The sequence below is a fragment of the Canis lupus genome, chromosome 9 (genome assembly GCF_011100685.1).
Source record: "Canis lupus familiaris isolate Mischka breed German Shepherd chromosome 9, alternate assembly UU_Cfam_GSD_1.0, whole genome shotgun sequence".
Classification (NCBI taxonomy): domain Eukaryota; kingdom Metazoa; phylum Chordata; class Mammalia; order Carnivora; family Canidae; genus Canis; species Canis lupus.
This window is the reverse complement of record NC_049230.1, coordinates 43,049,090-43,076,796: the sequence shown is the minus strand read 5'-3', so window position 1 is coordinate 43,076,796 and position 27,707 is coordinate 43,049,090. Positions and strand designations below refer to the sequence as shown.

The following is a 27,707-nucleotide window of genomic DNA, read 5'->3' as shown; positions in this document are numbered from 1 at the left end:
ACATAGAGGGCAATGAAGTTTGGGGGCACAGTCAGCTAGTTTGAAAGGATTGTATGCCTGTGGAAGTGACGCAACTAGCTAAGTTTCTCAATGGGGCATTTGTAATGGCCTGGCACTTCATTGGTCTCCTTGTTAACACTGCTACTGAGGCTTTGCATGAAAAAGCCAGTAGTCCTTATATTTTTTTATGTAATTTGTGGCATTAGCTGTTTTTGAGTCGGTAGCTGGGATGAAGGAGGGTAAGGAATTAAGGTTCTAGAACCCCGTGAACTTTCTGCTTTTATCTCCAATATCTTTCAGTATAGCCATCTTGCCAGCTTTTGAAAGGTAGGCTGTGCTTGAAAATAAAAACTGATGCCCATACAAGTGCCCAGAGGAAGCATATATGCTGACATTTAAATTTCATTAGATTTGTTTCTTTGAAACAAACCATTAAATTTGAGTGTATTAGTAACAACTTTTAAGCTTTAAGAATATTTTTTAATTAAATTTTATCCTGCACCTTTGAGCTTTTCTAGAACAGAAGCTGGTTTAAGTTTATAAAACCCTGCTTTTTGGGTGTCTGGGTGGCTCAGTCAGTTGAGTGGCTGCCTTCAGCTCTGGTTGTGGTCCTAAGGTCCTGGGATTGGGTCCTATATTAGGCTCCTGGTTCAGCGGGGAGTCTGCTTTTCCCTCTCCCTTTGCCCTTCCCCCCTGCTCATGCTCTCCTCTCTCTCTCTGTCAAATAAATAAAAATCTTTTAAAAACCTACTTAAAAAGGCTTGTTTTGTATGCTCATAGTTTCCTTTGTAGATCAAGATGGCTGCCGGGAGGCTGAGATGTGATAGTGGCCTTGTCAGTGATCACCTTCACTCCTATTTTGGCTGGTACCAACACGCTTCCTGAGCTGGCCAAAGGCAACAGGGCTAGTCTGAGGGAGAGCAGGCCTGCTGTAAGCATGTATTGTCTTTTACAGTCACTCTTAGACAATACCGTTAAATATAATTGCAGGATTTTTATCTGGTAGTGGACCTCAGATGGATGGATGAGACCCATGAACTGTGAAATTAAAAATCAAAACTGCTCAGTGCTATTGTTTGCTGGCTGACACCCCACCACCACCCAAAAAAGGGAGGAGACATACAGATGCGGCGGGTGTGTGTGTGTGTGTGTGTGTGTGTGAAATCATTCTTAGTCTGATATTTTAACTGAACTCTATATATGAGCATATATGGCTAGAGAGCTTCTTTTTTTTTTTTTTTTTTTTAAAGATTTTATTTATTTATTCATGATAGTCACAGAGAGAGAGAGAGGCAGAGAGACACAGGCAGAGGGAGAAGCAGGCTCCATGCACCGGGAGCCCGACGTGGGATTCGATCCCGGGTCTCCAGGATCGCGCCCTGGGCCAAAGGCAGGCGCCAAACCGCTGCGCCACCCAGGGATCCCAAGGCTAGAGAGCTTCTGATTCTTAGAGAATGATGGGTTCTGACAGGAGGGACCCTAGCAGTTCATGCAACTGACCTCTTTTAGAAGAGAACCCGAGTGGAATGCTGTGGGTATATTGTGTTTGGATATGCTATCTGCATAGAGTTCCTGTTCAGTCTTTGTATTAAGTAGAATATTTTATCAGTCCAAGAAGAAAGCCTTCTTTCTTAAATATTTTTTATGCATCTTACTTTCTTTTGTCCTAATACACACACCAAAGCTTTTGATTTGGTTAAGTGATATTTCCATGTCTCCCCAGCTGCCTTTGGCTCAAGTTTTAAAATGTCAGTGTTACTTAGCTGGATGGACAGTTGCAAGCTATACATTAGTAACGTAACATATTTTTAAAAAATACGGCCAGAGCCCAATGCCTTTCCTGTCTGCATGTTGTAATGCAAAAAATAGGTCTCTGAAATCAAAGGCAGTCTTTTGCTTCCCTGTCTCCCTATCTCCACCTCTCCCCTCCTCCCTTTGTTCTCTTGTTCCCCTCCCCCTTCTCCCTTCCAGTTCCATATTGAAAAACTGCTTGCGCTGGGTGGATAATTAACGCAGAGCTATGGAGCAACAGGTCCCACTGGTGGCGACTAAATCTGAGGTAAATGTTAATGTCTGCAGGTTCACATGTATTAATAGGTGAGGGAGATGAGTGAGGTGAGACTCAGATCAGCCACACTGGTGTATGACTTGAAATAGATCCTCTTAATTAGAGAGCCAAGAACCATGACAACTAACATCTTCCACCTGCAGTGGTGGGCTGCAGCCTCATTAGTGAATGAAAGAGGCATTCTAAATTAAAACTGGACTTCATCCTTTGGCTGTGAATTGGGTTCATCTGGCTCTGGGCTTTGAATCTCTGACATGGAGAGGTCTATCAATGCAGGCATCACAGCTGGGGGCCAGGGTGTATGTAGTTTTCTCTTCCATGATTCCGGAAATTAATCTAGACAGCCCTGATCAGAAATAGAGTCAAGCCATTTAAATTTATTTATGGGGGTCTAGATGTTGGAGTCCTGCTGCAGGGGTTGGCTTTAGGAGTTTTAGTTTTAAAAAATTAATGCCAGGGCTCCTGAATGGCTCAGTTGGTTAAATGACCGATTCTTGATTTCAGCTCAGGTCGTGATCTCAGGATCATGAGATCGAGCCCTACATTGTGCTCTGAGCTCAGCACAAGATCTGCTTGAGATTCCCTCTCTTCTGACTCCACCGTCCTGCATGCATGCTTTCCCTCTCTCTAAAATAAGTAAATCTTTTTTTAAAAAAAGTAATGCCTTTGACCAGCTTTCTAATTGGTTTGTGTACAGATGTTACTGTTAACAGTTTATAGGCCGTGTCAGGCCTCACAGAAAGCCACACCAAACCCTGAGATGCATATCTTTCAGTTGTCCAATCTCTGTGGATTTAGAGCTATATTGTTATGAACTATTTTATAGCTAACAGAAGGTCTTTAAGATCAGGTAGTTGTTAAATAGCAACTTAGAAAGCAGTGAATGTCACTGTGGCCAGGAATTGCAGGCCAAGGCTTTTTAACAAATAATCTGAGAGGAAACCTCCACAGCAGTGAAGATGGATAGATATTCTCTGCAAAAGCTCTGTCCTCACAGGGTACTCTCTAAAGAGCTACCAGTTTTCCAAGACAAGCCAGCTCTCATGCATATTCCAGGACTCACTTTCCTTTCTAGGACTTGGACAGTTCTCAGAAGGAATCTAAAGGCTCATACAGGGCAGCCCGGGTGGCTCAGTGGTTTAGCGCCGCCTTCAGCCCCAGGGCCTTATCCTGGAGACCCCAGATCGAGTCCCACGTTGGGCTCCCTGCATGGAGCCTGCTTCTCCCTCTGCCTGTGTCTCTGCCTCTCTCCCTCTCTGTGTCTCTCATGAATAAATGAACAAAATCTTTTAAAAAATAAAAAAATAAAGGCTCATATACTGTTGAGTTCTAAATGGACATAAAATACCCATTCCTAGGAAAGTGTCACCACTCCCTGAACTTTCCTTCTTCATGTAGTTTTTCAAATCTAGAAATACACCTTCCAAAACTATAATTTCCTCCTGAACCCCTTGAGATCCTTAGTATTGCTGCCTTTTTTTTTTTTTTAAAGATTTTATTTATTTATTCATGAGAGACACAGAGAGAGAGAGAGAGGGGCAGAGACACAGGCAGAGGGAGAAGCAGGCTCCACGCAGGGAGCCCGACGCGGGACTCGATCCCAGGTCTACAGGATCACACCCTGGACTGAAGGCGGCACTAAACCGCTGAGCCACCCGGGTTGCCCAGTATTGCTGTCTTTAAAGGATCACTGACTGAATTACCATTTGCTGAATAGTTCTGAATTATAGAAAGAGAGGAGGGAAAAGGCCACTGTCACGTTCAGTTACCAAGAAACCAAACAACTTCTTTTTTTTTTTTTTTTTTAAGAAACCAAACTTCTGAGGCTGTTCATTGAGCCCAGCATCCATGCACAGTTGAGTCTTGTATAGGTCTTTATGGTGGGTTCAGTTTGTAGTTGATTGTATGTGGTCTTGTTGTCAACTGTCCTTTTCATGTTATTCTAGCCTATGATCCCTGAGAATAAGGACCTTGTCTGAAATCTCACCACTTAACACATTGCCATCCATATAATAATTAATTATTCATTAAGTGCTTGACTGGACGAATGACTCTGGTCCTCTCTCCCCAAAGGCCATTTCATGGTAGAGTAGATCATAACTTGTTTGCTTTGTGTCCTTCCTCTAATGTGGTACCTCTAGCATGGCATTGGTAGTAAGCAGGGGGAACTCAATAAATATCGACTGATGTAGAAGGAAATGCTAGACTTTGAGGTTAAAGAAGATACTTTGATGGATATTCCACTGTTCCTCCCAGAAATAAGAGAACTCACAAAGGTTTTTTAGCAACAGCTTGGGCTCAAGATTTGAGAGAGCCAGGAAACTGATTTGAGTTCTAATTCTGCAACCTAACTGGCTCCATGGCTTTAAATAAGTCCATTTTCTCACCTGTATGATGGGAGTAAGAATTCTCACAGTGTGCTGGTGAAGATCAAATAAAAACATCTGTGAAAACACTTTGAATTGTAATACGCTGTGTAGATGTAAGATGAGATTATCGCTATGCTATTTCTAGGCTTTAGTGATTAGGAAGCATATTGATGTCTTTACAAGCAGCACTGGCTCATTATAGTGTCCTCATGGTTTTCATTGCTGAGCAGAGGAAACTCTGATAGAGCATTTCCAACATTACCTGACTTTTAACTTTTAATGATTTCCGTTTATAGAGAATGGCCCTCAGCATCTTGTCTTCATTGATATATAGGGATAAGAGAGAGCTGAGACAAAGCCTTCTTTTTCTTGACAGATATATTATGATTTAAAGACTCTGGCATGTATATAATTGTTTCAGAGCTGCACAATAAAGGGAACACCATTCTTATAGGGGAAAAAACTTTGAGATGTGAAAGTCTTCAGGATGTGTATGGGAGTGTCCGGAGGCTGCAGAATCTCCTTTCTCCCTGGAATCCTTTCCCTTTTGGCAATATTTCTGATATAGAACAAAACTAGCTGTTTGCAAAACAGCCTCTTTCTGAACTAGTTTGTGAGCTTATTACTCCAACAATCTAGCTTTCCTGGATCTATTTCATGAATCGTTTTAAAGATATAGGTATTTGAGTTGAAAAACTACCTTCTAGATAGCTTGAAAGGAATTGCTAATGGCAAAGAGGAAACATGGAGAAAGCTTTATGATAGGCAATTCTTGTATTCCTGCTGTATCTGTGATGATCATTTTCCTTTTTTTATTATTTTATTTTTTAAGATTTTCTTTATTCATTAGAGATAGAGAGGCAGAGGTAGAAGCAGGCTTCCTGCATGTAGCCCGATGCAGGCGGGACCGGATTCCAGGACCCCAGGATCATGACCTGAGTCAAAGACAGATACTCAACCACTAAGCCACCCAGGCATCTCTATGATGGCCATTTTCTAAAAACAGACTTTCCTTCCCTATCCATCCTATCTTACATACTACTGCCTTCTCAAAATACCACGTTTTCAAGTTTATTTCAAGATGCACATTCTATCTCAGAAAGCAACAAAATCTTAACTAGGCCTCACTCTTAAGTGTTCTGTGCTCATCCTGGAGACAATACTCTGACTTTCCTGTGCTATTCCCTAAACTCAAAAGCCCTCATCAGACACTTTAGGGCAAACAAAAAGAGCCTGTGGCCATTAATTTAGAATTCTGAGAAATGAATGTTCTTAAACTTTATCTCTAAAAGTGATCCTTTAGAAACCAACCAGAAGTACTTTTTTTTTTTTTTTAAGATTTTATTTATTTATTCATAAGAGATACAGAGAGAAAGAGAAGCAGAGACACAGGCAGAGGGAGAAGCAGGCTCCATGCAGGGAGCCGGACATGGGACTTGATCCCGGGACTCCAGGATCACACCCTGGGCCAAAGGCAGGCACTAAACCGCTGAGCCACCCAGGGATCCCCCAGAAGTACTTTTAAGAGCCTCTTAATTAAAATTTTAGGCATTTGACCCCTGTTTTCAGAAAAATAAACAAGAAATCAAATTGTTTAAAGAAGATTTTAAATGAGTTGGGGGTGGTGGTTCAGTGTGAAGTTCAGGTTTGCAAGTGTGGACTTTGACTCTCATGTCTTATTGTTTTGTAACTTAGAAAACAAATCATTTCATGAGTGATTTAACCACCAAAACAAGTGCCTACCCAACTGTATTGCTGCCTCGTGACTTTGGAGGCATTCACTTCCTAGAAGTCCATTCTTTAGTGTTCCGCAGTTTTTTTGTTTTTTAAGATTATTTATTTATTTATTTATTCATGAGAGACACAGAGAGAGAGAGAGGCAGAGACACAGACACAGGCAGAGGGAGAAGCAGGCTGCATGCAGGGAGCCCGTGGGACTCTATCCCTGGACTCCAGGATCACACCCTGGGCTGCAGGTGGCGCTAAACCTCTGCACCACCGGGGCTGCCCTTCCGCAGTTTTTTAAAGCTTTATTGAATACCTAGTATGTGTCAGACATCTTGCAGAGTGTGAAGGTACAAAGATAAGTAAGGCATAGAGAAAAGGAATCGGATGCATAACAGTTTCAGTACAGTGTGGCACAGAAGTGCTGTAGGGAATCGGGCTTCAGGGGAAGGCTTCCTGGAGGTAACATCTGACTTGAGCCCCAAAAGATAAAGAGTCCACTGGGTAAAGGAACGAAGGAAGGCCCAGCTTTTGTGGTTGTAGGTAGCACCTCCAGAACAAACAGACATGCAGTGGAGAAAGGATATGACTGTGGGGAGCCACCAGGTTAATGATGTTGGAGAAAGGTGAAGGACTCTGGCCACAGGGGTCTTTTTTTTTTTTTTTTTTTTTTTAATTCATGAGAGACAGAGAGAGAGAGGGAGGCAGAGACATAGACAGAGGGAGAAGCAGACTCCATGTAAGGAGCCCTGTGTGGGACTCTATCCCGAACTCCAGGATCACACCCTGAGCTGAAGGCAGACGCTTAACCACTGAGCCACCCAGGCATCCCTGGCCACAGAGGTCTTAACCGACAATATGGGAGCTTGAACTTTATCCTATAATAGTTAGGGTAGGGGTGATACTGAAGGGCTTTTTTTTTTTTTTTTTTTTTTTAAGGGCTTTTTAATTAGGAGGGTGATGGGACACCTGGGTTGCTCAGTGGATGAGTGCCTTCGGCTCAGGGCATGATCCCAGAGTCCTGGGATCAAGTCCCTTATCAGGCTCCCCTCAGGGGAGCCTGCTTCTCCCTCTGCCTATGTCTCTGCTTCTCTGTGTCTGTCTCATGAATGAATAAATAAAATCTTTTTTAAAAAATTAGGAGGGTAATAAGGTCAGAATTTTGTTTTAAGGGACAGCCCAGCAGTTGAGCATCTGCCTTCGGCTCAGGACATGATCCCAGAGTCCCAGGATTGAGTCACACATCGGGTTCCCTGCATGGAGCCTGCTTCCCCCTCTGCCTGTATCTCTGCCTCTCTCTTTCTGTGTCTGTCTCATGAATGAATAATAAAATCTTAGAGAGAGAGAGAGAGAAAGGAAGGAAGGAGGGAGGGAGGGAGGGAAAGAAGGAAGGAAGGAAGGAAGGAAGGAAGGAAGGAAGGAAGGAAGGAAGGAAGGAAGGAAGAAAGAAAAGAAAGAAAGAAAGAAAGAAAGAAAGAAAGAAAGAAAGAAAGAAAGAAAGAAAGAGAAAGAAAAAAGAAAGAAGAAAAGAAAAGAAAAGAAAGAAAATTTTGTTTTAAATAACTCAGTCTGCCAGCAGGAGTTGGGGCTAGATTGAGGGAAGCATGAAGAATGGCCCGGAAGCCTTTTACATCTTGGTAAAAGATCTAAGCTCAAACTACCTTTCCTTGCCCTTTTCTGCTTTACATGTTTGGTGGAGAGTATCTTGGTACAAAGCCAAATGGGCAGATGAAAAGAAATGATGAGAAACAGAATCAGAAGTGACAACCTTTTCAGGGTTAGTTTTAATATGACAGCTGCTGAAGCATAGCAGAGTCTGTAGGCCTTTGCAGATTACATGCATGCATTTCATTAGTTTGGATGTAGCCTGTGCAGAAATCCATTAGAGTGAAGTGGGAAGACTTTACAGGTGACATTCATCTCTGATCCTCTAGGGTTTGAAGACCTGTCACAGCAGGCCAGTGTGCCTCCAGTTTTCTACTTCCTAGTAAGGATCTCCTGAGATTCACCAAGGAAACTGGAAGGAAAGAAAGCCAGGACCTGTGATGGCTTGGTGGACATCCCGACATGTATACCCAGGGCTCCAGGGAAGCATGGCAAAGCAGGAGCAAGGACAATTTCCAAGCCAAGTGCTCGTTTAGATAGTCTGCCTTTGGTTCAGGTCACAATCCTGGGGTCCTGGGATTGAGCCCCATGTCAGGCTCCCTGCTCAGTGGGAAGTCTGCTTCTCCTTCTATTCCCCTCCCACTGACTCCCCCCCCCCCCCCCATAAGTCATGTTCTCTCTTTCAAATAGATAAAATCTGGGGAAAAGAAAAAGAAAAGAAACAGTAGAGCAGTGTAATATTAAGCCCTGGAACTTTAAGAAGAGTCCTTCTATTATTCAACATTCAGTTATTACCTTTTTTTTTTTTTTTTTATGAAAAACTTCCTCCTTAACATTCCAAATAGGTGACCCCAGGAACCAACTATAGGAATTCTTTAGTGTAAATGTAGCCTCATTCTGTATAACAGAATTTCTCATTCTGTATGCCTGAAGTGAGGTCTCAATTTGCATTTCTAATAAGTTCTCAGGTGATACTGATGTTTACTTCTGATCTGGAGACCACACTTTGAGAACCACTACTGTATAGACATTAGAAATGTGACTCTCAAAAAAAAAAGAAAAAAAAAGAAATGTGACTCTCCTGGGATGCCTGGGTGGCTCAGCGGTTGAACATCTGCCTTCAGCTCAGGGCATGATCCTGGGATCCAGGATTGAGTCCTATATCAGGCTCCCTGCAAGGAGCCTGCTTCTCCCTCTGCCTGTGTCTTTGCCTCTCTCTGTGTGTGTCTCTCATGAATAAGTAAATAAATCTTTAAAAAAAAAAATGTGACCCTCCCAAGGATTTAATATCCTATATATGGTTCTTGCTGTAACCTTAATGGAAAGTAAGGCCTTCCCTACACAGCTCTAATTCTGATTCAGTATTGACTTACTGAGTGACTACTGTGTGCACAACCTGTATATTATTAAGCTACAAAGAGGGAAGAGATCTATCTAATCCTTGTCTCTGTCCCTCTAATGAAAGAAATAAAAGAGGGGCATCTGGCTGGCTTTGTTGGTAGAGCATGCAACTTTGGATCTCAGGATTGACTTCAAACCCCATGTTGGGCATATTTATAAATAATGTTTAATATATATAAATTTAGGGCAGCCTGGTTGGCTTGCAGTTTAGCACCGCCTTCAGCCCAGGGCATGGTCCTTGGAGACCGGTGATCGAGTCCCACGTCGGGCTCCCTGCATGGAGCCTGCTTCTCCCTCTGCCTCTCTCTCTCTCTCTCTCTCTCTTTCTCTCTTTCTCTCATGAATAAATAAATATTTAAATATATGTATGTGTATGTATGTATATATATACACATATGTGTATGTATATGTGTGTGTGTGTGTGTGTGTGTGTGTGTATATATATATATATAAATAAATTTAGGGGTACCTGGATGGCTCAGTGGTTAAGCATCTTCCTTTGGCTCAGGTTGTGATCCTGAGGCCCCGGGGATAGAGTCCTGCATCGCTTTTCCATCTGCCTATCTCTTCCTGTGTCTTTCATGAATAAATAAGATCTTTAAATAAATAAATATATATGTATTTTTTATTTATTTATAAATAGTTAGTTCAAGCCCCACGTTGGGCATAGGGCTTCCAATATATAATAAGAAATAAGAGAACTAAGGTGCCTGGCTGGCTTAGTCAGAAGAGCATGCAACTCCTGATCTTGGGGTCATGAGTTTGAGCCCCACATTGGGTATAGAGATTACTTAAAAATAAATAAAACTTGAGAAGAAAAAAAACCTGTCACACAAGGGAAAACATGAGAAGTACAAAAAAAAACCTATGCAGCCCAGAGGTCCAAAATGTCCGAGTAATCCAGGAAGAACATATGGAGGAGCTGTACTCAGTTATCTGTTGCTGCATATAAAAAAATACCCAAAACTCAGTGGCTTAAAAACAGACCCTGGTTATTATCTCGCACAAGTCTTTGGGTTGACCGAGCTCACTGAGTGGTTTTTCCCTTCAGTTTGGTGCTGAGACCACAGTCCTTTAGAGGCTCAACTGAGCTGGCATGGTTCAAGATGACTTAGTCACCTAGCAGTAGTTCATACTGGCTTTTGGCTTGGAGTCCAGAGGAAGCTGTTAATTGGAGTTCCTTAAGTCTCCTCTGTGTTGCCTCTCAGCATGACAGCAGGGCTCTGAGATGGAACATTCCAAACATGTAAAAATGGAATCTGCAGGTCTCTTAACACCCAGCCTCAGAAGTTATATAACGTGGTCACTTCTGCTGCATTCTATTAGTCAAAATAAGTCACAAGGCAAGCTTTATTCAAAAGGAAGGAAATGGCCTACCTCTGGATGGTAGGAATAGCAAAGAATTTGCAGCCATCTTTAATCTACTATAGGCTGATTGAAGCAAGTTTTACAGGATTAATAGAGTTTTAACAGGCACAGCTTTCGAGGGGGAAAGTGCTATAGAGAAAGAAATAGCAAGTCTTATATTTGACTAGGGGGAAGAGTACCTGAAAGGCTCCTGGGAAGATGGAATGGGACTGTGCTACATGGGGCTCAGAAGAGCAGGTGGAAGAGTTTTTACATTAACAAACTTTGAGGAATATGGAGGATCTAGCAATGATTTTAGCATGATACAGTTTGGGAATGATTCTCAAGGTTCCAAATTAGTTCTTTCTATCTTTCCCTCTAAGCCCAGTGTTAATAGCTGTGGCTTTGGCTTCTCTTTCCAAGATATGGGAGGGGGTCCTCACTCTTTAAGGTTATTATAAATGATACCAGCTAACCATTTTAAAGGAAAAGAGAGAGAACCCTAGTAGTGTTGCAGGACCGGCCAGAATAGGAGTCAAGGGCCAATGCGGCCTTTTGCCAGACCCAGCTAGGCTTTTTCCTGCTGCATCAAAGGTTAGTACTCAGTCTTGCCCTTGTCTTTTCACCACAGTAACCCTCCACTGAGTGAAGAGATGTTGCCTCCTGGGGAGTGGATGTGTCACCGGTGCACTGTTCGCCGAAAGGTAATAATGCTGCTTTCTGAAGGCTCTGCTCAGAATGCCAGATCTAGAGCACTGATATTCTAGAGCTAAGATGGCCTGGCCCTGAAGGCATTTTCGTCCCTTCTTCTTGTCTTTTCCAGCCCTGGAATCACCCTCACTCTCCCCATGGTGACTGTTTGGAATCCAGTAGGGCCTAAAATCCAAACATGAGCTGCTGAAATGGGCAGAAGAGGTGTGTTAATTTACCAAGCCATGTTCATTCACTAGTGACAGGAGTAGGCTGATAAGTGGCCTGAATGTGGCAGCTGTATCCATTGACTGAAACTGGCTGAGAAAAAACAAGGCTGCTTCTCCAGCTTAGTGGAGAAAAGATTCCCCTCACCCCAAGGCACATGTCACTGGTATCCAGATGCTTGAAACTAAGTGTATGAGGGACAGAGAGGACTTTGAACATTTTTGTACCCCAGGTTGCCTAATCCCTCCTTAACTCCCCTTCCCTTGGGCCTTGATAATTCAGTACTAGCTTTGAGAACATGATTTTCTACTTTGAGACCTTTTGTGGGGTGCAAAAGCTAAATTCCTCTTTATCAAAAAAAGGAAGTAGGGTGTGTTTCCATCCAGATTATGATAACCAATCCTCAAATTATAGACTATGGATTAGAATCTGTCTGGAGTTGTAAACCATCTCCTTCCCTCTCCCCACACTCATTACACACCAAGGAACTTGCCTTTGTTTTGACATCACCTCTATTTTCCTGGCCTCTGAACATGATGTCACAATGAATGATGATTTCCTTGGTTGCAGAAACAGGATGAGATAATTCAGAAATTGTGGTTTATGTATGTAACAGTTTTCAGCCTTTTAGAAGGTAAACAGGCAGACTTTTCTTTTTCAACATGTGTAAAAAGGTCCTGTTAAAAGGCAAGGCAAGGCCAAGTCAACCACTTAGCCTCCGCTGTAGTTTGATATCTCCTAAAGTGCACAAACCAGGCTGTCCTCCAGCCTGTCCACCTTTCAAGATCTCTTTGTATGCATCCCCAGTTAGGTTAGAAGAGGGCCAGTTAGGTCAGAACTCCTGCCAGCTAGGAGGCCTTTCAGAAACTTGCCTCTGAAGAAACTGGACATGAAAGGGTTAGGAATAGTGAAGCCAGGAAAAGACGGTGGAAAAGAGGAATTAATATTATTTTGGTGCCCATTATATGCTGGGTATTTTACATATGTTGTCTCATTTAATCCATACAGCCATCTGTAGGTGCTGGTGGTAGTATCTCCATTTTAGAAAGAAGAAACTGAGGCTCACAAATGTAGAATAACTTTCCCAAGGACTCAAAAGAATTAACAGAGCCAAATTGCCTCACTCCAAAGCTCTGTTACGTCTTCATCAGCTTTCTAGAACCAGAGCTGCTTGGTGGGGATTATAGTAGCTTGTTTCTAACATACTGTGCTTTCCCTGAAATGCCACTCTGACCTCTTGCCTACCAGTGCCAGGTCTGCCTTTTCCAGCACCGCTACCTCTATCCCCCTTTTGCCTCCTATAGTTATGCTGAAGTGGATTGAAACAATACATCCTTTGAAAGGGCCCCAGCAACCTCTGATGTTCGGGTCCTGTTCCTAGTGGAGGTTGGATCTTCCTCCAACTCAGAGCCATCCCTTTCATACGTGTGACCCTATATCTCCATCATATCTCTGAAAGGAGGAGAAGAAAGGTTTTACTAGTCTTACTTTACAGACAGAAATTTCTGCACACCAACCTGAGTCACCCAGGGTCATAAGGAATCATTGGCAGAACTGGGACAGATCCCAGGTTTCCTGACTGGAGACCAGTGTTAAACCTTCATTTGACCACCCTTTGGAGTCCTAGAGGAAAATGTAATACAGGTCATCCAGTCGTACTGAATAAACATAGTCTTTTTCCATTTCCCCACCTTCCCATTTGAAGAAGTGTCCTTTCAGAGTTCTAGTTAAACTTGAAACATTGAAAGCCACCATTCTTGGACACTGTGATCACTGGGGAACTACCTTCCACATACCACCCATCCACCTTGTAGTGTAGTTTCTTTCCATGTCAGCACCCAACCTCCCTGGACAAGGAGCTCTGCTTGCCTCTTTTACTTTTTACCTTTGCTTTTGCCGACTTTATTTGGAGCAGAATTCTTAAAACCATTCAGGAGGTCAGAATGCTCCAAGGCAAACAACAGTGAGGTTGAGTCTTCTTATGTTTTTCTCCTGTTCTCACTTAACCTAAATTTATTCTCACTGTGATAACTTTTTATCCATTAATCTCTGTACTTTGTATGGAGATAGTGTGTATCATATGATGACTTAGAGTAAAAGATGTATGATAAGTGTGTATAAGTATTTTTAACTTCCCCTACTGTTTTTTGATCCCATCCTGCTATAGTTTGCCAGCTTTAGTTTAGTTCAGCTATAGTTTTGCATCTTGAACAGGCTGGTGTTCCAAGTCCCCAGGTGGATGAGTCTGTGACATGTTAGAGAATTTCATAATTTTGGCTAGTGGTTTAGCAGGACTGTATAGTATTCATCTCTTTCTGTCTTGTCGTACTTTATTTGATGGGCCTATCTGTTTGTTTGCGCAGAAACGAGAGCAGAAAAAGGAGCTGGGCCACGTCAATGGACTGGTGGACAAATCTGGCAAACGGACTACATCCCCCAGCAGTGATACTGACTTGTTGGACAGATCAGCCAGCAAAACTGAACTCAAGGCCATTGCCCATGCCCGGATCCTGGAGAGGAGAGCCAGCCGGCCTGGCACGCCCACATCCAATGCCAGCACAGAGACCCCCACCTCTGAGCAGAATGACGTCGACGAGGACATCATTGACGTGGACGAGGAGCCAGTGGCAGCAGAGCCAGACTATGTGCAGCCTCAGCTAAGGCGGCCCTTTGAGCTGCTGATTGCTGCCGCCATGGAGCGGAACCCTACCCAATTTCAGTTGCCCAATGAACTGACTTGTACCACTGCACTACCAGGTTAGCCAAATTGTTATGTCCCCTCCCCTCCACCCCACCTTTCCCAAAAGACTACCGTCCAGCCAGAGGGCAGTGCTGCCTATGTGGTCACTGTACACATAGTCATTCTCAGGTTCCTGTTCTTTGTTCTTTCTGGACATCTTTGAAGATTTTAGGTTATACTGTGCCTATTCAGTTTTTTTATATTCTGCCCTTCAGGGTATTACTTTTTTTTTCAGGGTATTATTTTTTTTTTAATATAAGTAATATATTCATATGGTTGAAAAGCCAAAAAATATACAAAGGCTTAAAATGAAAAATTTCCCTTCCACATCTGTCTGCTATTTGCCTGGTTTCTACCTTTCTACCCCTCACAGATAACCAATGTTTGGTTCTTGTGTATTTCCTTCTAGAATTTATTTGTGCCTATATAAGCAAATATAGATATGCTCAGTATTTTCCGTCTGACTAGTTTACTCAATATACTGCTCTACACTTTGCTTTTTTTACTTCACAGTATGCTCTAGAGATCTTTCCATATTAATGTAGACATTCCTCAGTTTTTCTTAGCGGTTGCATAATAGTCTATAATATAGATGTACTATAATTTATTTTAACTAATTTTCTATTAGTGGACATTCAGGTTGTTCCTGCTCTTGTTATTGTAGATAGTGCTTCAACAAATAATTTTGTAAATACATCGTTGTGTACATGTGAGTGAGTGTATCTGTAGGGTAAATTCTTTTTTTTTTTTCAAGTTTTTTTTTTTAAGATTTTATTTATTTATTCATGAGAATACACAGAGAGGAGAGAGAGAAGCAGAGACACAGGCAGAGGGAGAAGCAGGCTCCATGCAGGGAGCCTGATGTGGGACTCGATCCTGGGTCTCCAGGATCACACCCTGGGCTGAAGGCGGCGTTAAACCACTGAGCCACCGGCGCTGCCCTGTAGGGTAAATTCTAATGTTAGAATAACTCAGTTATAACTATGCATTTATAGTTTGGTAAGATGTTACCAAATTGCCTATCGTACCTTTTTTTGTTTGCTAAGTCCTGTCTTCTTGATACCACAAAGCTTCTAGACATTATTTTCTTTTTCCCAGAGAAAGTGAAATTGGCAGTCTTAAGAATCTTGGTCAGTCAGCAGGATGCATATGGAATCAAAGCCTTTCTGATTTCTGTAAAAATGCAGTAAAGGCAAATAGCCTTTTTCCTCTGCCACCTCCGCAGAACCATCTTTGTTGACCATTTGATGTAGGCACTTTATTCCTTAGGTTGCCAATATCTAACAACCTAAGCTTCTGACTGCTTTATATTTGCAAAACATAAAGATGTGTTTCTGCCCCAGAGCAGATGACTTCTGACCATAGTTCTGATTTCTGTCTCAGTGTTCCTTTTCCTACCTTCCTATTCCTTTTTCCCTTTGAAATCAGCCCAGGGGGTCTCAGAGACCCATGTCTAGGCCATGGCACATGCTTTTACTGAGATCTGTTCTTTCACTTACTGTTGTTTCCATATCCCAGACTAGGAACTCTACATCCAAGAAAGCTCAGCACCATCAATTTCTCTTCTAGGTTCTAGCAAGAGGAGAAGAAAGGAGGAAACCACAGGGAAAAATGTTAAGAAGACACAGCATGAGTTAGATCACAATGGTCTTGTTCCCTTACCAGTCAAAGTCTGCTTCACATGCAACAGGTATTTTTCTTCCATCCTGAGGGCTCTTCTCTGTAGTCATCAAATGATGTTGATGTTTTTTCTCTCTTCTGTCACCTCTTCCAAAACCTGTATGTTAAATGTGGACAACCCATATCCTGATGGCATGAGTACAGAGACTGAGTGGTCAATTGACCAGAATCTTGACTATCTTAACAACAAAGTCCCTAAAGTACCTTAGACTGTGTTTATAGAGGCTTGGATGAGAGGAGTTGGTCTTAAACAGAAGTGGGAGATATTTAGACTAGCTAGGAGGAGGAAGTCTGGCCAGCAGAAACACAGGGCCCTGGAAAAGGCAAATAATTTTTTAAGTCACCAGAGATGAGTTTAAAAGTAGTATAAGTATCCATGGTAGCTAATATGCATCAGACTGGATGACTTCCAAAAGCCTCCAGGCTGCCCCAGTTGTAGCTTTCCTGAGACACTGGTTTCCTTCAAATAGGATCTCCTCAGTGACAGGAACCAGCTGCTTCAATTACTGAAGCTGGACTTAGCGGCCTGGGTGACTTAGAAGGGCAGGATAGCAGGAGAAAATAGCTATCAAAAAGAAATGTGCCAAAGAAAAAAAGGAAATGTTCCACAACAAAAGCTGTAGGGAACTGGATAGTAGAACAGCAGAATTCTGAGCCAGGCCCAGACTAAGGTTCCAGTGCATCTCAGGGACCCAAGGAGTATCATAGTTACAAGTCATATCTGGTGTTTGCTGAAGCTCCTCCCTTAAACTTGTATACACACAAACACATTACAGAATCCTTTCCTGGCACAGCTCTCTCTCTCTGTGTCATTTTTGCTGAGTGCTTCATGTAGAAGAGAAGTCCTTTCTTGCTATATAGTATAAGACTCTAGAAACACTGCTGGAGATTTTTTTTTCTTTTTTTTTTTTTTTTTAATGAGGTAGTTACTTTCTTTTCAGGAGTAGAAAGATCAGAACAGAGTTGGCTATCTTCCCCTTGTGGGTACTGAGCATTGATCATTCCTGCTCTGACAGCCACTTTAGCTCTACTCCAAATAAACATTCACTTCCCCACAAGACACATTCCTCTTAAAAGAGAGAATAATGGAGAGCCTGGTGGTAGCCCCCAACCTCATCTGTCTTCCTAAACCATGAGTGTAACTGATCACTAGAGGGGAGGCTCTGAGAGAATGTTGTAAGGATTAGGGAGGAAAGGCTGTTCCACAGAGCAGAACTGGTTTGAATTTTCCCGTTTTGCCACAGAAATGGCCTACAACCATTTTTTGCAGGAGCTGCCGCGTGGCCCCTCTCATCCAGTGTGACTATTGCCCCCTCCTGTTCCACATGGACTGCCTCGAGCCACCGCTCACTGCCATGCCCCTGGGCAGATGGATGTGTCCAAATCACATCGAACATGTGGTGGTAAGTACAGCGTCACCCCTTCAGTTTTCTCTGAGCACAGCTGGGGCATGGACTGATTCAGGAAAAAGCATACTAGGGTCAGCTCTGTACCAGAGTTCACTATAATCTCTCAGATGCTGGATTCTGCAGACCATCCTACTCAGTTCTGATTCTTTTGACATGCTTCAGCTGTGTGTTTTCCCTTTACCCACAATGCCTCAGTTTATCTGTTCAGGCAGACTTGGTTGTTTATGCATAATTTCTTCCACAGTGAATTAAGCAGCTGACGTTACAGCTCTAAAAGAGGGGTATGTTAGATCCAACTTATGGGAATAAATGCTCTCGTGGTAGTTGCTTCCGTATTTTCCTGACTCTTATTTTTAGAGGGAACAAACTAAGAAACTCTAAAACATCTATCCTCATATCTCAGGAATTATCACAGGCAGTCAACTTCCAGTAACTTGGGAGAGTTGATGAATTGGCATGATAACAGTGTTCCAGACAGACAGTTATTGCAACACCTGAGGCCCTTTCCTGTCTCTTTAGTTTTTGACACCCACCTTGTCATGGTACATAATAGATATTCAGTGAGTAAGTTGTTGAATGAATGAATGGTGTGAGGGTCCTTTTATCTTCTCTCTCGGGAGTCTTGGGTGCATTTTCCAGATGCTACCAGGGGCTCAAACAGAATTGTAGTTTGCTATCTCCAAAAGAGGCTTAAGCTTAGTCCCTTTTATGCTAGACGCTAAGAACAGTCATTTACAAGGTTGAATGGGTGAGGGCTTCAGAAGAGCAGCTCCCTCCTAAGAGTAGCCTTTCTAGATTAAAAAGATTATTGTTGGGGATCCCTGGGTGGCTCAGCAGTTTAGCGCCTGCCTTTGGCCCCGGGCGTGATCCTGGAGACCTGGGATTAAGTCCCACAACGGGCTCCCTGCATGGAGCCTGCTTCTCTCTCTGCCTGTGTCTCTGCCTCTCTTCTCTGTGTGTGTCCCTCATGAACAAATAAATAAAAGTCTTTTTAAAAAAATGTTTTTAAAAGATTATTGCTTAAGAAATTGTCTATCAGATGATAATAACCATGGATGGATTGTCTTTTGACCCTTAGCATGACAGTGTACTCCTCACATTGTACCAAAGGACCTCAGTTACAGACTTGCACACTTGGGCAAAAATGTTGCTTTGCCTCTTCATTTGGCTGACACTGCTCAGAAAGGTTTATCTAGGAGGAAGCTTCTCTCTGAGGCTCAGTTATGAGTGTTTCATTTTGTCCCCTGCTGAACCAGAGAAAAACAACCATAAGCTGTGTGCCCAAATACAAATCTTAAAGGGCAGCTTTCCAACAGATGAAAAATTAATTAGGCAATTTTTTTATTAGCTGCGTAGAGGTTTTTCCTACTTTACTAATTAGGAACCTGCTGTGGAGATCTTTTCTTTTGAATTAAAGTGTAGTGGACTATAGGGCCCCTGGATGGCTCATTCGGTTAAGTGTCTGCCTCCGGCTCAGGTCATGATCCCAGGGTCCTGGGATCGAGCACCCGCAACAGGCTCCCTCCTCCAGCGGGGCATCTGCTTCTCCCTCTGCCCTCTCCTTTCCCCTCCCTCCCATAATTAAAAAAAAATAAAGTTTAATGGACTCTGCAGACGTAGAAGAGGGAAAGTGGCATAGTGTTCATATGCCTTCCATATGCTCCTGCATAAAATTCTTTCTTTCCCTCCCTTTTGCCTCAAGAGCAGTCCAGGCTTTCCACCTCCTCTAGAGCAGGACTGTGATATATCCAGATGGGCTCACTAATATTCCCTGGTATGTTGGAAGAGGAGTAGGGCAGGGACACACAGGATTCTGTTGCTGATCCCTGTTATCAGCCAAGCTCCTATTTAGGAAACTGTCCTGCTTCCTTTGGGGAAAAAAATCCCTTCTAGAAAGAGTCTGGGTCTCAGGGGCCAAGGCCCACATCTCCTCTGAAACCTATGCTCCATCAGGGTACACTGCAAAAGGTGGTGTGAACTGTCAGAGGCTGAATTTAAAGGGCATTTCTTAGCTAATTTGCGATTTCCTATCCCCCTCAAGCTTCTCCAGAGGATAGAAGAGACCAGTTTACCCCTGCTAGACCAGACAGGGCTGGGGGAGAACATCTTATCCATGTTCCCTGGCCATCTGACAGAAGTGTTTTGACATATCAGCCCCTGACAGAAAGAACCTATTTGGCCCAGTGCTTCTATATTTTGAACCTAGAGAATAGAGGTAGTTGGGAGGGGATGCCTTTTGAGGTTCATTGCAAGAGGGTGTCTGCTTTTTTCCTAGCTGAACCAGAAGAATATGACACTGAGCAATCGGTGCCAGGTGTTTGACCGTTTCCAGGACACCATTTCGCAGCATGTGGTCAAAGTGGACTTCCTGAACCGAATCCATAAGAAGCACCCTCCTAACCGCCGTGTGCTCCAGTCAGTCAAAAGAAGAAGCTTGAAGGTGAGTCCCAACCTGGTTCAAGCAGGATGATGTGTGCTCTGATTGTGTTCATGGGATAGACAGAGGATCATGGGCCCAAATTTAGAGACAGGAAGACTGAAGCCCTGAGATTTGTCTGTGGTATCTCAACAAGTAGTGAATGTGTTTTCATACTTGAGGATGGAGTTCAGAATTATGAAGGCCAAACCACAAACTCTACAAGTCACCGGTTCTCCTGAAGATAAGTGCTCTTTAGCCCCTTCCATCAAACAGATGTGCTCTATTACCACCCCGGGCCTGGCGCTCATGCTATCTGTTCCTGGGAGATGGCCCCTTTCCCAGAACTGCCTAGTGGGGTGAAGGTGATAGTGATGAAGCAGAGGACCATGTGGAAAGTGAGGAGCTATCCCAGCTGAGGAACTTAAGAGGAGAATGACTAAAGGAGAGTTAAATCTGTTTTCCAGGCTGCTAGGAATATATCATGAATACTCCAAATTGTGGCCTTGCTGTAATAATATCTAACATGCATTTGACAGTTGCTAAAGTGTGTCCACAGAGATAGACAGAAAAAATTCCTTTGTTTGAAAAACGTTTAGAGGTATTGAGGCTGTCTTCATAAACCAATCAGTTCCCTTATTCATTTGACTGAGAGAGCCCAACACTAATATTACAACATGCTTGATTTTTTTCTCTTCTGAAGTAATCCCACAGGCAGTGCTGTCTTTGGAGACCAGCAATTCTCAAATATGGCCACTTGGTGGCAGCCGCGCTCTAAATCACTCACTCCACTCCCATCACTTCCAGTGGATGTCAGCACCAGCAAAATGCTAACTGTTGGAAATTGTAAAATAATCTCTTAACTGTGTAAATATTTATACTTAAATGCAAACACCAGTTTCCAAAATCAAATCAAGGTGTTTCCAGTTGGGGGTATTACAGAGGTGGCATGCCTTATACCTTAGTGAAACAGATTTGAAAATAACCTAAACTGTATAATTCCCCATGTAGATTTGGAAGAGAGCCTGGTGGCTGAAGTGAACAGTCCAGGAGGCTCTGATAAAATCCTGTTGCTTTAGAGCCCCCCCTCCCCCTACCTACCTTCCTTCCTTTCTTTAAGACAAGTGGGGGGGCAGCCCTGGTGGCTTAACAGTTTAGCGCAGCCTTCAGCCCAGGGCATGATCCTGGAGACCTGGGATTGAGTCCCACGTCGGGTTCCCTGCATGGAGCCTGCTTCTCCCTCTGCCTGTGTCTCTGCCTCCCTCTCTCTCTGTGTGTCTCTCATTAATAAATAAATTTAAAAAAAAATAAGACAAGTGGGGGGCAGAGAAAGGGAGAGAGAGAGAATTTTAAGCAGGCTCCACGCCCAGCACAGAGCCCAACATAGGGCTCGATCTCCCAAATCAGAGATCATGACCTGAGCTGAAAACTTGACCAACTAAGCCACCCAGGCATCCCCCCCCCCCTCTTTTTTAAAGGTTTTCCTAGTCTTGAGGAAAATCCAAGGACATGAATTGCCTGAAACACATTTTTTACTTAGACAATTTGAAAATGAATTGAGGACTATAGCAGCACAGGGCAGTGATGGAGAACTGCTCAGGCTCTGTCATGGAACATCTTTATCATTGATGTAGAGCAGTGCAGCAAATTTGGCTTAAGAACTTTGTATTTAAAAAAAAAAAAAAGAACTTTGTATTTTGTTGGGGATTCCTCTTCCTACTACCCCTTCACTCTTCGCCAGGGGGCAACCTCAGATTTGCCTACCATTCCATTCCTCCCCCTCCCATTCCTAGGTGACCTTGGATAAAACCATGGAACTGGCCACCACCAATGGTGCTGACTCTCAATTCCGTATGCCTTGCCTTTCTCCTCATATCCAGACTGCTGTGTGCCTGCCCATCCCAGAGACACCTCAGTCTCCACTTGCCCAAGACCAAAGGTGTTCTGCCTCCAAATCTCCTCTTCCTCTTGTATTTCCTGTTTCAGTAAATGATCATGATTGCCATCCAGCTCCCTCAAACCAAAATTCTGGAAACCATTTTCAGTTCTTCTTCTTTTATCCTCAATAAGGACTTGGTCACCAAAGCTGTTCTCCACATGTTTTCCAGATCCACCAAGTGCTTCCACCTCTCTGTGCCTTATATGCTGCTCCCTTACCTTCAGTTACCCTTTATCTGCCTGGAAGTTCTCAACTTCCATGGCTCAACTCAGATATTGTTTTCCTGCGACATCTTCCCTAATCCAGAGTTCTGTCTTCCCAAGACAGACATGAGCACTCTCCTCTAATGTTTTTAGTAGCTCCTTAGCCACGCCGCTATACTAGGTCCCCTTACACTGCTTTGTAATGTTTCTGTGTTTATTTCCCCAGCTAGACTGTGCGCTCCTTGAGGGCAGAGCTTTTATTCATCTCTGGATCTCTAGGGCTTGGTACAGTACCCAGACTCAGGAGATGCTCAGTAAATGTTGGCTGAATGTATGAATGACTCTTTGCTTGTGTGGCTCTTTCATTCTTACATGGTTAGGATTCCGAATGTGCCTTTTGTCTTTGTACTACAAAGAGTTCTTCAGTTGTTTCATCAGTCATGAATGAATGGGTGAAGAAAACAGACATTGATAGAGTGCTTATCACCGGCCAGGCCTCATGCTGAGCATTTCCACTGTGAATGTGACCTCCTTTAACTTTTTACTTCTCGGATCCTGCTCACTCAACTCCCAAACTTGCCGCTGAGCAGTAAGAGCCTAGAGTCCCACTCTGAAACTGTGTCTAGTGTCTGTCTTACACTTCTTAGGCTAAAGCAGTGGTTTTTGTCTTCTACGGGCCTTAGACCTTGATAAAGAAGCAGGGTATGGGCAGGGCGCCTGCCTGCTGTTTCTAGCTCTCTTCCTTCTCAGGCTAATGTGTGTGTGTCTGAGGCACAGGGCAGTTGCAGCCCACTGAGCCTGCTTGTCCTAGTGGACCCCAGAGTGCATGACGGTCCCATGGGCATCAGCACCACAAATGGAAGAATGTGGCCAGGGCAGAATCACCTGGGCGTGTTGGCGCTATCTCCCCTCTCCTTCCTCCTTCTTTCTGTCCTAACCAGGTTCCCGATGCCATCAAATCTCAGTACCAGTTTCCACCCCCTCTCATTGCACCTGCGGCCATTCGGGATGGGGAGCTGATCTGCAATGGGATCCCTGAGGAATCACAGACGCACCTTTTGAACTCTGAGCACTTAGCCACCCAGGCAGAGCAGCAAGAGGTGAGTGAAGGTAGGGCCGGGATTCCAAAGCCAGTCTCCTTCCATCTCACCTCAACTGAAGTAGTCTCAGTGCTGTTCCCATCCCCATCTTCTGCAGCCCCACCCCCACACCCTCACCCCCTGAGAGTTGAATATTCCAGAGAGAACTTCTGGCCGATACTCTGAAGTAAAAGAAGTTACAGAGTCAACCAGTCTGCTTCTCTCCATGGGTCCCCCCATGTGCTGTGAGACTGGCATATCTGTCTTGTAGAAAGAGATGAGTAGACTCATAGAGAGGTTAGGTGGTAATGCTGAGCATATAGCAGTTGCTTAGGGTACTTGCTGAATATTGGTTCACAATATGAACCTTAGAGGCAGAGCCAGACTGAGAACCCCAAGCTCTGCTGACCAGGGTGTTGCCTGCTGAGTGTACCAACAAGTCTTGCTTGGGACTGGAGGTGGAATCCTGTCAGAAGTCAAGCACACCTTTTCTGGGCATTTGCAACGGGACCTTGGAAACAGTGCTTATCAGCCATGTGGTAGCCCTGGCCACTGGGGCAGAAAGGACCAGCGCCTCCCAGGCCTCTCACCCTCCTCTCCTCTCCTCTCCTTCCATTGCAGTGGCTCTGTAGTGTTGTTGCGCTCCAGTGCAGCATATTGAAACATTTATCTGCTAAGCAGATGCCTTCGCATTGGGACTCTGAACAGACAGAGAAGGCTGATATTAAGCCTGTTATTGTGACTGACAGCTCAATCACCACCTCCCTGCAAACAGCTGACAAGGCACCTACACCTTCCCACTGCCCCTTGTCCTGCCCCTCAGGGATTAGCACCCAGAATTCCCTGAGCTGCTCTCCACCCCACCAGCCCCCAGCCCTAGAGGACATCAACTGCAGTTCTTGTGTGGAAAAATCCAAGAAAGCCCCCTGCGGGACTGCCAACGGGCCAGTGAGCACAGAGGTGAAAGCCAATGGCCCACACCTCTACAGCAGCCCCACTGATTCCACGGACCCCCGGCGACTCCCAGGCGCCAACACCCCCTTACCAGGCCTCTCCCACCGGCAAGGCTGGCCCCGGCCCCTCACGCCACCAGCGGCTGGGGGGCTTCAGAACCACACCGTCGGCATCATTGTGAAGACAGAGAATGCCACTGGCCCCAGCTCTTGCCCCCAGAGGAGTTTGGTTCCTGTCCCAAGCCTGCCCCCTTCCATTCCCAGCTCTTGTGCCAGCATCGAGAACACCAGCACTTTGCAAAGAAAGACTGTCCAATCACAGATAGGACCTCCGTTGACAGATTCAAGGCCACTGGGCTCACCCCCAAATGCCACCCGGGTGCTCACTCCCCCCCAAGCAGCAGGAGATGGTATCTTGGCCACAGGAGCCAACCAACGATTCTGCTCACCAGCGCCATCATCAGGTGAGTGCTGCTCAGCCTTGGGGTAATTTGGAGTCCTTTCATGCTCTTCCTGGCAGTTAAACTTCAAAAGACACTTACATTCTTGTGCATATTTCAGAGGAGTTTGATCACTCTATTACTTGCCCTCCCCACATTTATGTGATAGAAGAGAAACACGTTAACTTGTCCCCGTTTTATTGGTGGGTTTGCTTAGGCTCTGAAAGTTTAAGTGATTTCCTCTAGGTGGCCCACTGAGTCAGTGGCAGGATTGGAACTATGGCTGGGTTTCTTGATTCCAACTTCCCACACCTTTCAGACTTAGTCTTCTTTGTGTTTTTGTTCCATCACCTTAGAGGAAGGCAGCTGCTCTCTGGAGCCACTGGGACCAGCCTGAGGTGCTAGGTGATGGCCTCTGTGTTTCAGGATCCACACCAGAGGACTAGATCACACCTGATCTAGATTCTCAGAGCCCGCTCATTTGAAGGAGCTTCTGCATCAGGAAAAGCAGGGGTAGAAAGCAACACTGCCTTTCAGAATAGCTGTAGAGTGGCATGCCCACAGAGGTTGGTCTGTCCCAAAAGCTCACCCTTGGGCCACGTCCAGAAAGGCAGCCCCCTGTATTGATACAGGGGACTCTCAGCTGTCCCCAGTCAGCACTCCGGACCTCGAGATTGCTGACCCCAGCATCTGAACCAGGTTTCAGATGCTGCTGGAACCCCCTGTGGTCTCTCCTGTCTGAACTGAAGCTGGCCTCCTAGTCAGCTGGGAGTCTCGGTAACCAGGTGACTGTGACTTCTCTGCATGGGGGCCCCTGGTCCCAGGATGGCCCCTACCCTCAGGCTCTTTTCCTGTCCCTGTTAACCTCTTAATACCAACCTGGATAGATTTTGCACCCTGTGAGTCGAACTTAAGGAGGCAGGAATTGAAGGGGCAGATACCACTTATTTGAGTGAATGGAGGCAGCAGGGAGGTAGTCATGGCCTAAAGAACAAAGCTGCCCCACCGCATTCCCCAGAGCAGTTGATTGCACTGGTTCTCAGTGCTCTGGAGACTCCTGCGTGCCCGGGTGCATTGTCGTTCCATCTGCCCTTCCTCACCACACATTTTTAGCTCTAGGAGTTCCAGAGCCTATGGGGTGAGAATCAAGAAGGGAACATCACCTTGGGTCCGAAATCCAGACCTGTCTCAGCAGTGGGGGATTGGACCGGTGGGTTTCCCCTCAGGCGACGTAAGTAACAGTCTTCCTGCTCCGTCCCCAGATGGCAAGGTCAGCCCCGGCACGTTATCCATAGGAAGCGCTTTAACCGTACCCTCTTTCCCAGCCAACTCTACTGCCATGGTGGACCTCACCAACTCACTTCGAGCATTTATGGATGTTAATGGAGGTGAGTGAGTGAGCTGCTGCTCTGCCACCAGCTGCTGTGTGAAGGTGCTGTCCCCGCACAGCATCAAGCTCATTTCAGAAAGGAACAGAAGGGCTGCCTCATCTCCGAGGGCTGGGGAGGTGGATTCAGAAGGAAAGCCCCTCCTACCTCTGCCTTCTACATGGCCATATACACATAATCAAAGGTGAAGGGAGAGGGGAGAGCAGAGCCAAGCTGAGCCTGAAGGCAGAATAAAACCAGGAGGGCCTTGTTCCCAAACTTAAAGAGAATGGAGGCAGAGCTTGTCCTTTGAAGAGAGGGTGGGTAGAAAATATATGCCTCGGTGTCAGACATCCAGCATCATAAACCCCACACACACCCACATACCCCCGCCCAACAGGCAAGTGGTTTTTCTTTCTCTGCCTTTCTAGGACCACTTGACCTAAAATCAAGCTACCCACCTGCAAGAGGCAGCTGCACAGGCTGCGTCAGGGCCCATGTCTCACTGCAAATGGCTAGTGGGATGCCCAGCTCTGGATCCTTAGGCCACTTTGTATTCCGCTGTCCGAGAAAAATCACTTGGCTAGATTCTAGAAATGCTAAACTATTTACTGTATGACCCTCACCTACTTCCACATTCCATTTCCTCCTCAGCTGCTTTTTAATCTTTCTCTTTGGTTAATAGAAATCGAGATAAATATGCTGGACGAGAAGCTGATCAAGTTTCTGGCCTTGCAGAGAATACATCAGCTTTTCCCCTCCCGGGTCCAAGTTTCACCGGGCAGTGTCGGGGCACATCCGCTGGCTTCTGGAGGGCACCACACAGAAGGTGCGCATGCACACACCTGCCACCACAGCATACCATCAGATATCTTTTCTGTATGTGAGCAGCTATTTCCCCTCCATGAGGAATCTCAGTTTTCAGTACCTCAGTGCTCCTTGTTTGCCTTTAACGGGCTTAATAAAGCACCATGGTTTCTTTCCCCAGAAAACAGGAACAAAAAGGCAACCACAGCTTTCACGTCAGACTCAGGGAAGTCTGAGCTATAACTTTCTTTCATGCTCATCCACCCTGAGACACACATAGCATCTATAAGTGCTTTTGGGTATATGTGGTATGCTTTCTGCTGAACTGCTTTCAAATATATGGGTTACAAAGGTTTCCCAAAAGGGAATTTTTTAAGCTCCCTTTATGGTGAGAAGCAAAATAACAGCTGGGCTAGGGGCACCTGGCTGGCTCAGTCAGTAAAGCATACAGCTCTTGATCTCAGGGTCATGAGGTTGAGCCCCATGTTGAGCATGGAGCCTACTTAAAAAAGAAAAGAAAAAAAATAACAGTTGGGCTGGCCTCCTAGAAATTCTTCCCAAGAGTTTAAGTGCTTAGGATATTCCTTAGAGCATTAACCTTTAATGAGCCTTACTGACTGAAATTGTGTGGTCCCCAGACCAGTAGCATCAGCATCACCTAAGAACTTGTTGGAAACGCAGTGCTCAGGCCCCACCTCTGACCCACAACATCAGAACATTTCACACTTGAGTTCTGTGACCATCTTCAAAGATGGTCCCTCTTACCCTGTGTTGACAAATGCTCTGGGTGGGGGAAGAGAGCATCACCCTGAAGCAGCCCAGGGTCCAAGGTGAGTTTGGCAAGATGACTCTCATCTAGTGGGATTATTTTCTCTAGGCCACAAGCCAAAGGTCTAGGCTCTTTTGGTTTCTGTTTGGGTCTCAGGTCCTGAGTTTCTGAATGATGCCGTCCCTGTGTTTGTCTTGTAGTACAAAGAAAGGAAGTACAGGCCCGAGCTGTGTTCTACCCTCTCTTGGGGCTGGGAGGAGCTGTGAACATGTGCTATCGAACCCTCTACATTGGAACAGGTGAGCCAACTAGAAGAGGCAATGAATCTGTTCAGCCCTAAATACTAACACCCCCCCCTTCCCCACAGAGGCCAGAAAAATGGGTGAGGGAAACCCTCTCCAGGGCTGACTGGTTTAACCCAGCAGATATTCAAGCAAGAGGGACTAAGAAAGGAGATTACCAGCTACTTGTC

The 27,707-nt window shown here is 44.8% G+C and overlaps 1 protein-coding gene across 2 annotated transcripts in view; it reads left to right on the top strand.

Moving 5' to 3' along the window:
• PHF12 (PHD finger protein 12) overlaps window positions 1–27,707 on the top strand; it is a 41,974-nt gene that overhangs the window by 11,453 nt on the left and 2,814 nt on the right. The window contains exons 1-11 of one of the 2 annotated variants that reach the window (XM_038548292.1): window positions 1,976–2,059; window positions 11,147–11,219; window positions 13,797–14,190; window positions 15,743–15,863; window positions 17,124–17,256; window positions 19,538–19,702; window positions 22,762–22,920; window positions 23,521–24,316; window positions 25,555–25,680; window positions 26,345–26,488; window positions 27,436–27,534. In XM_038548292.1, the coding sequence (XP_038404220.1) occupies window positions 11,169–11,219; window positions 13,797–14,190; window positions 15,743–15,863; window positions 17,124–17,256; window positions 19,538–19,702; window positions 22,762–22,920; window positions 23,521–24,316; window positions 25,555–25,680; window positions 26,345–26,488; window positions 27,436–27,534 (2,188 nt within the window). In that variant the 5' untranslated portion in view covers window positions 1,976–2,059; window positions 11,147–11,168. Of the gene's footprint in view, window positions 1–1,975; window positions 2,060–11,146; window positions 11,220–13,796; window positions 14,191–15,742; window positions 15,864–17,123; window positions 17,257–19,537; window positions 19,703–22,761; window positions 22,921–23,520; window positions 24,317–25,554; window positions 25,681–26,344; window positions 26,489–27,435; window positions 27,535–27,707 lie in introns of those variants that run through there. The other variant, XM_038548291.1, reaches the window with a different exon arrangement.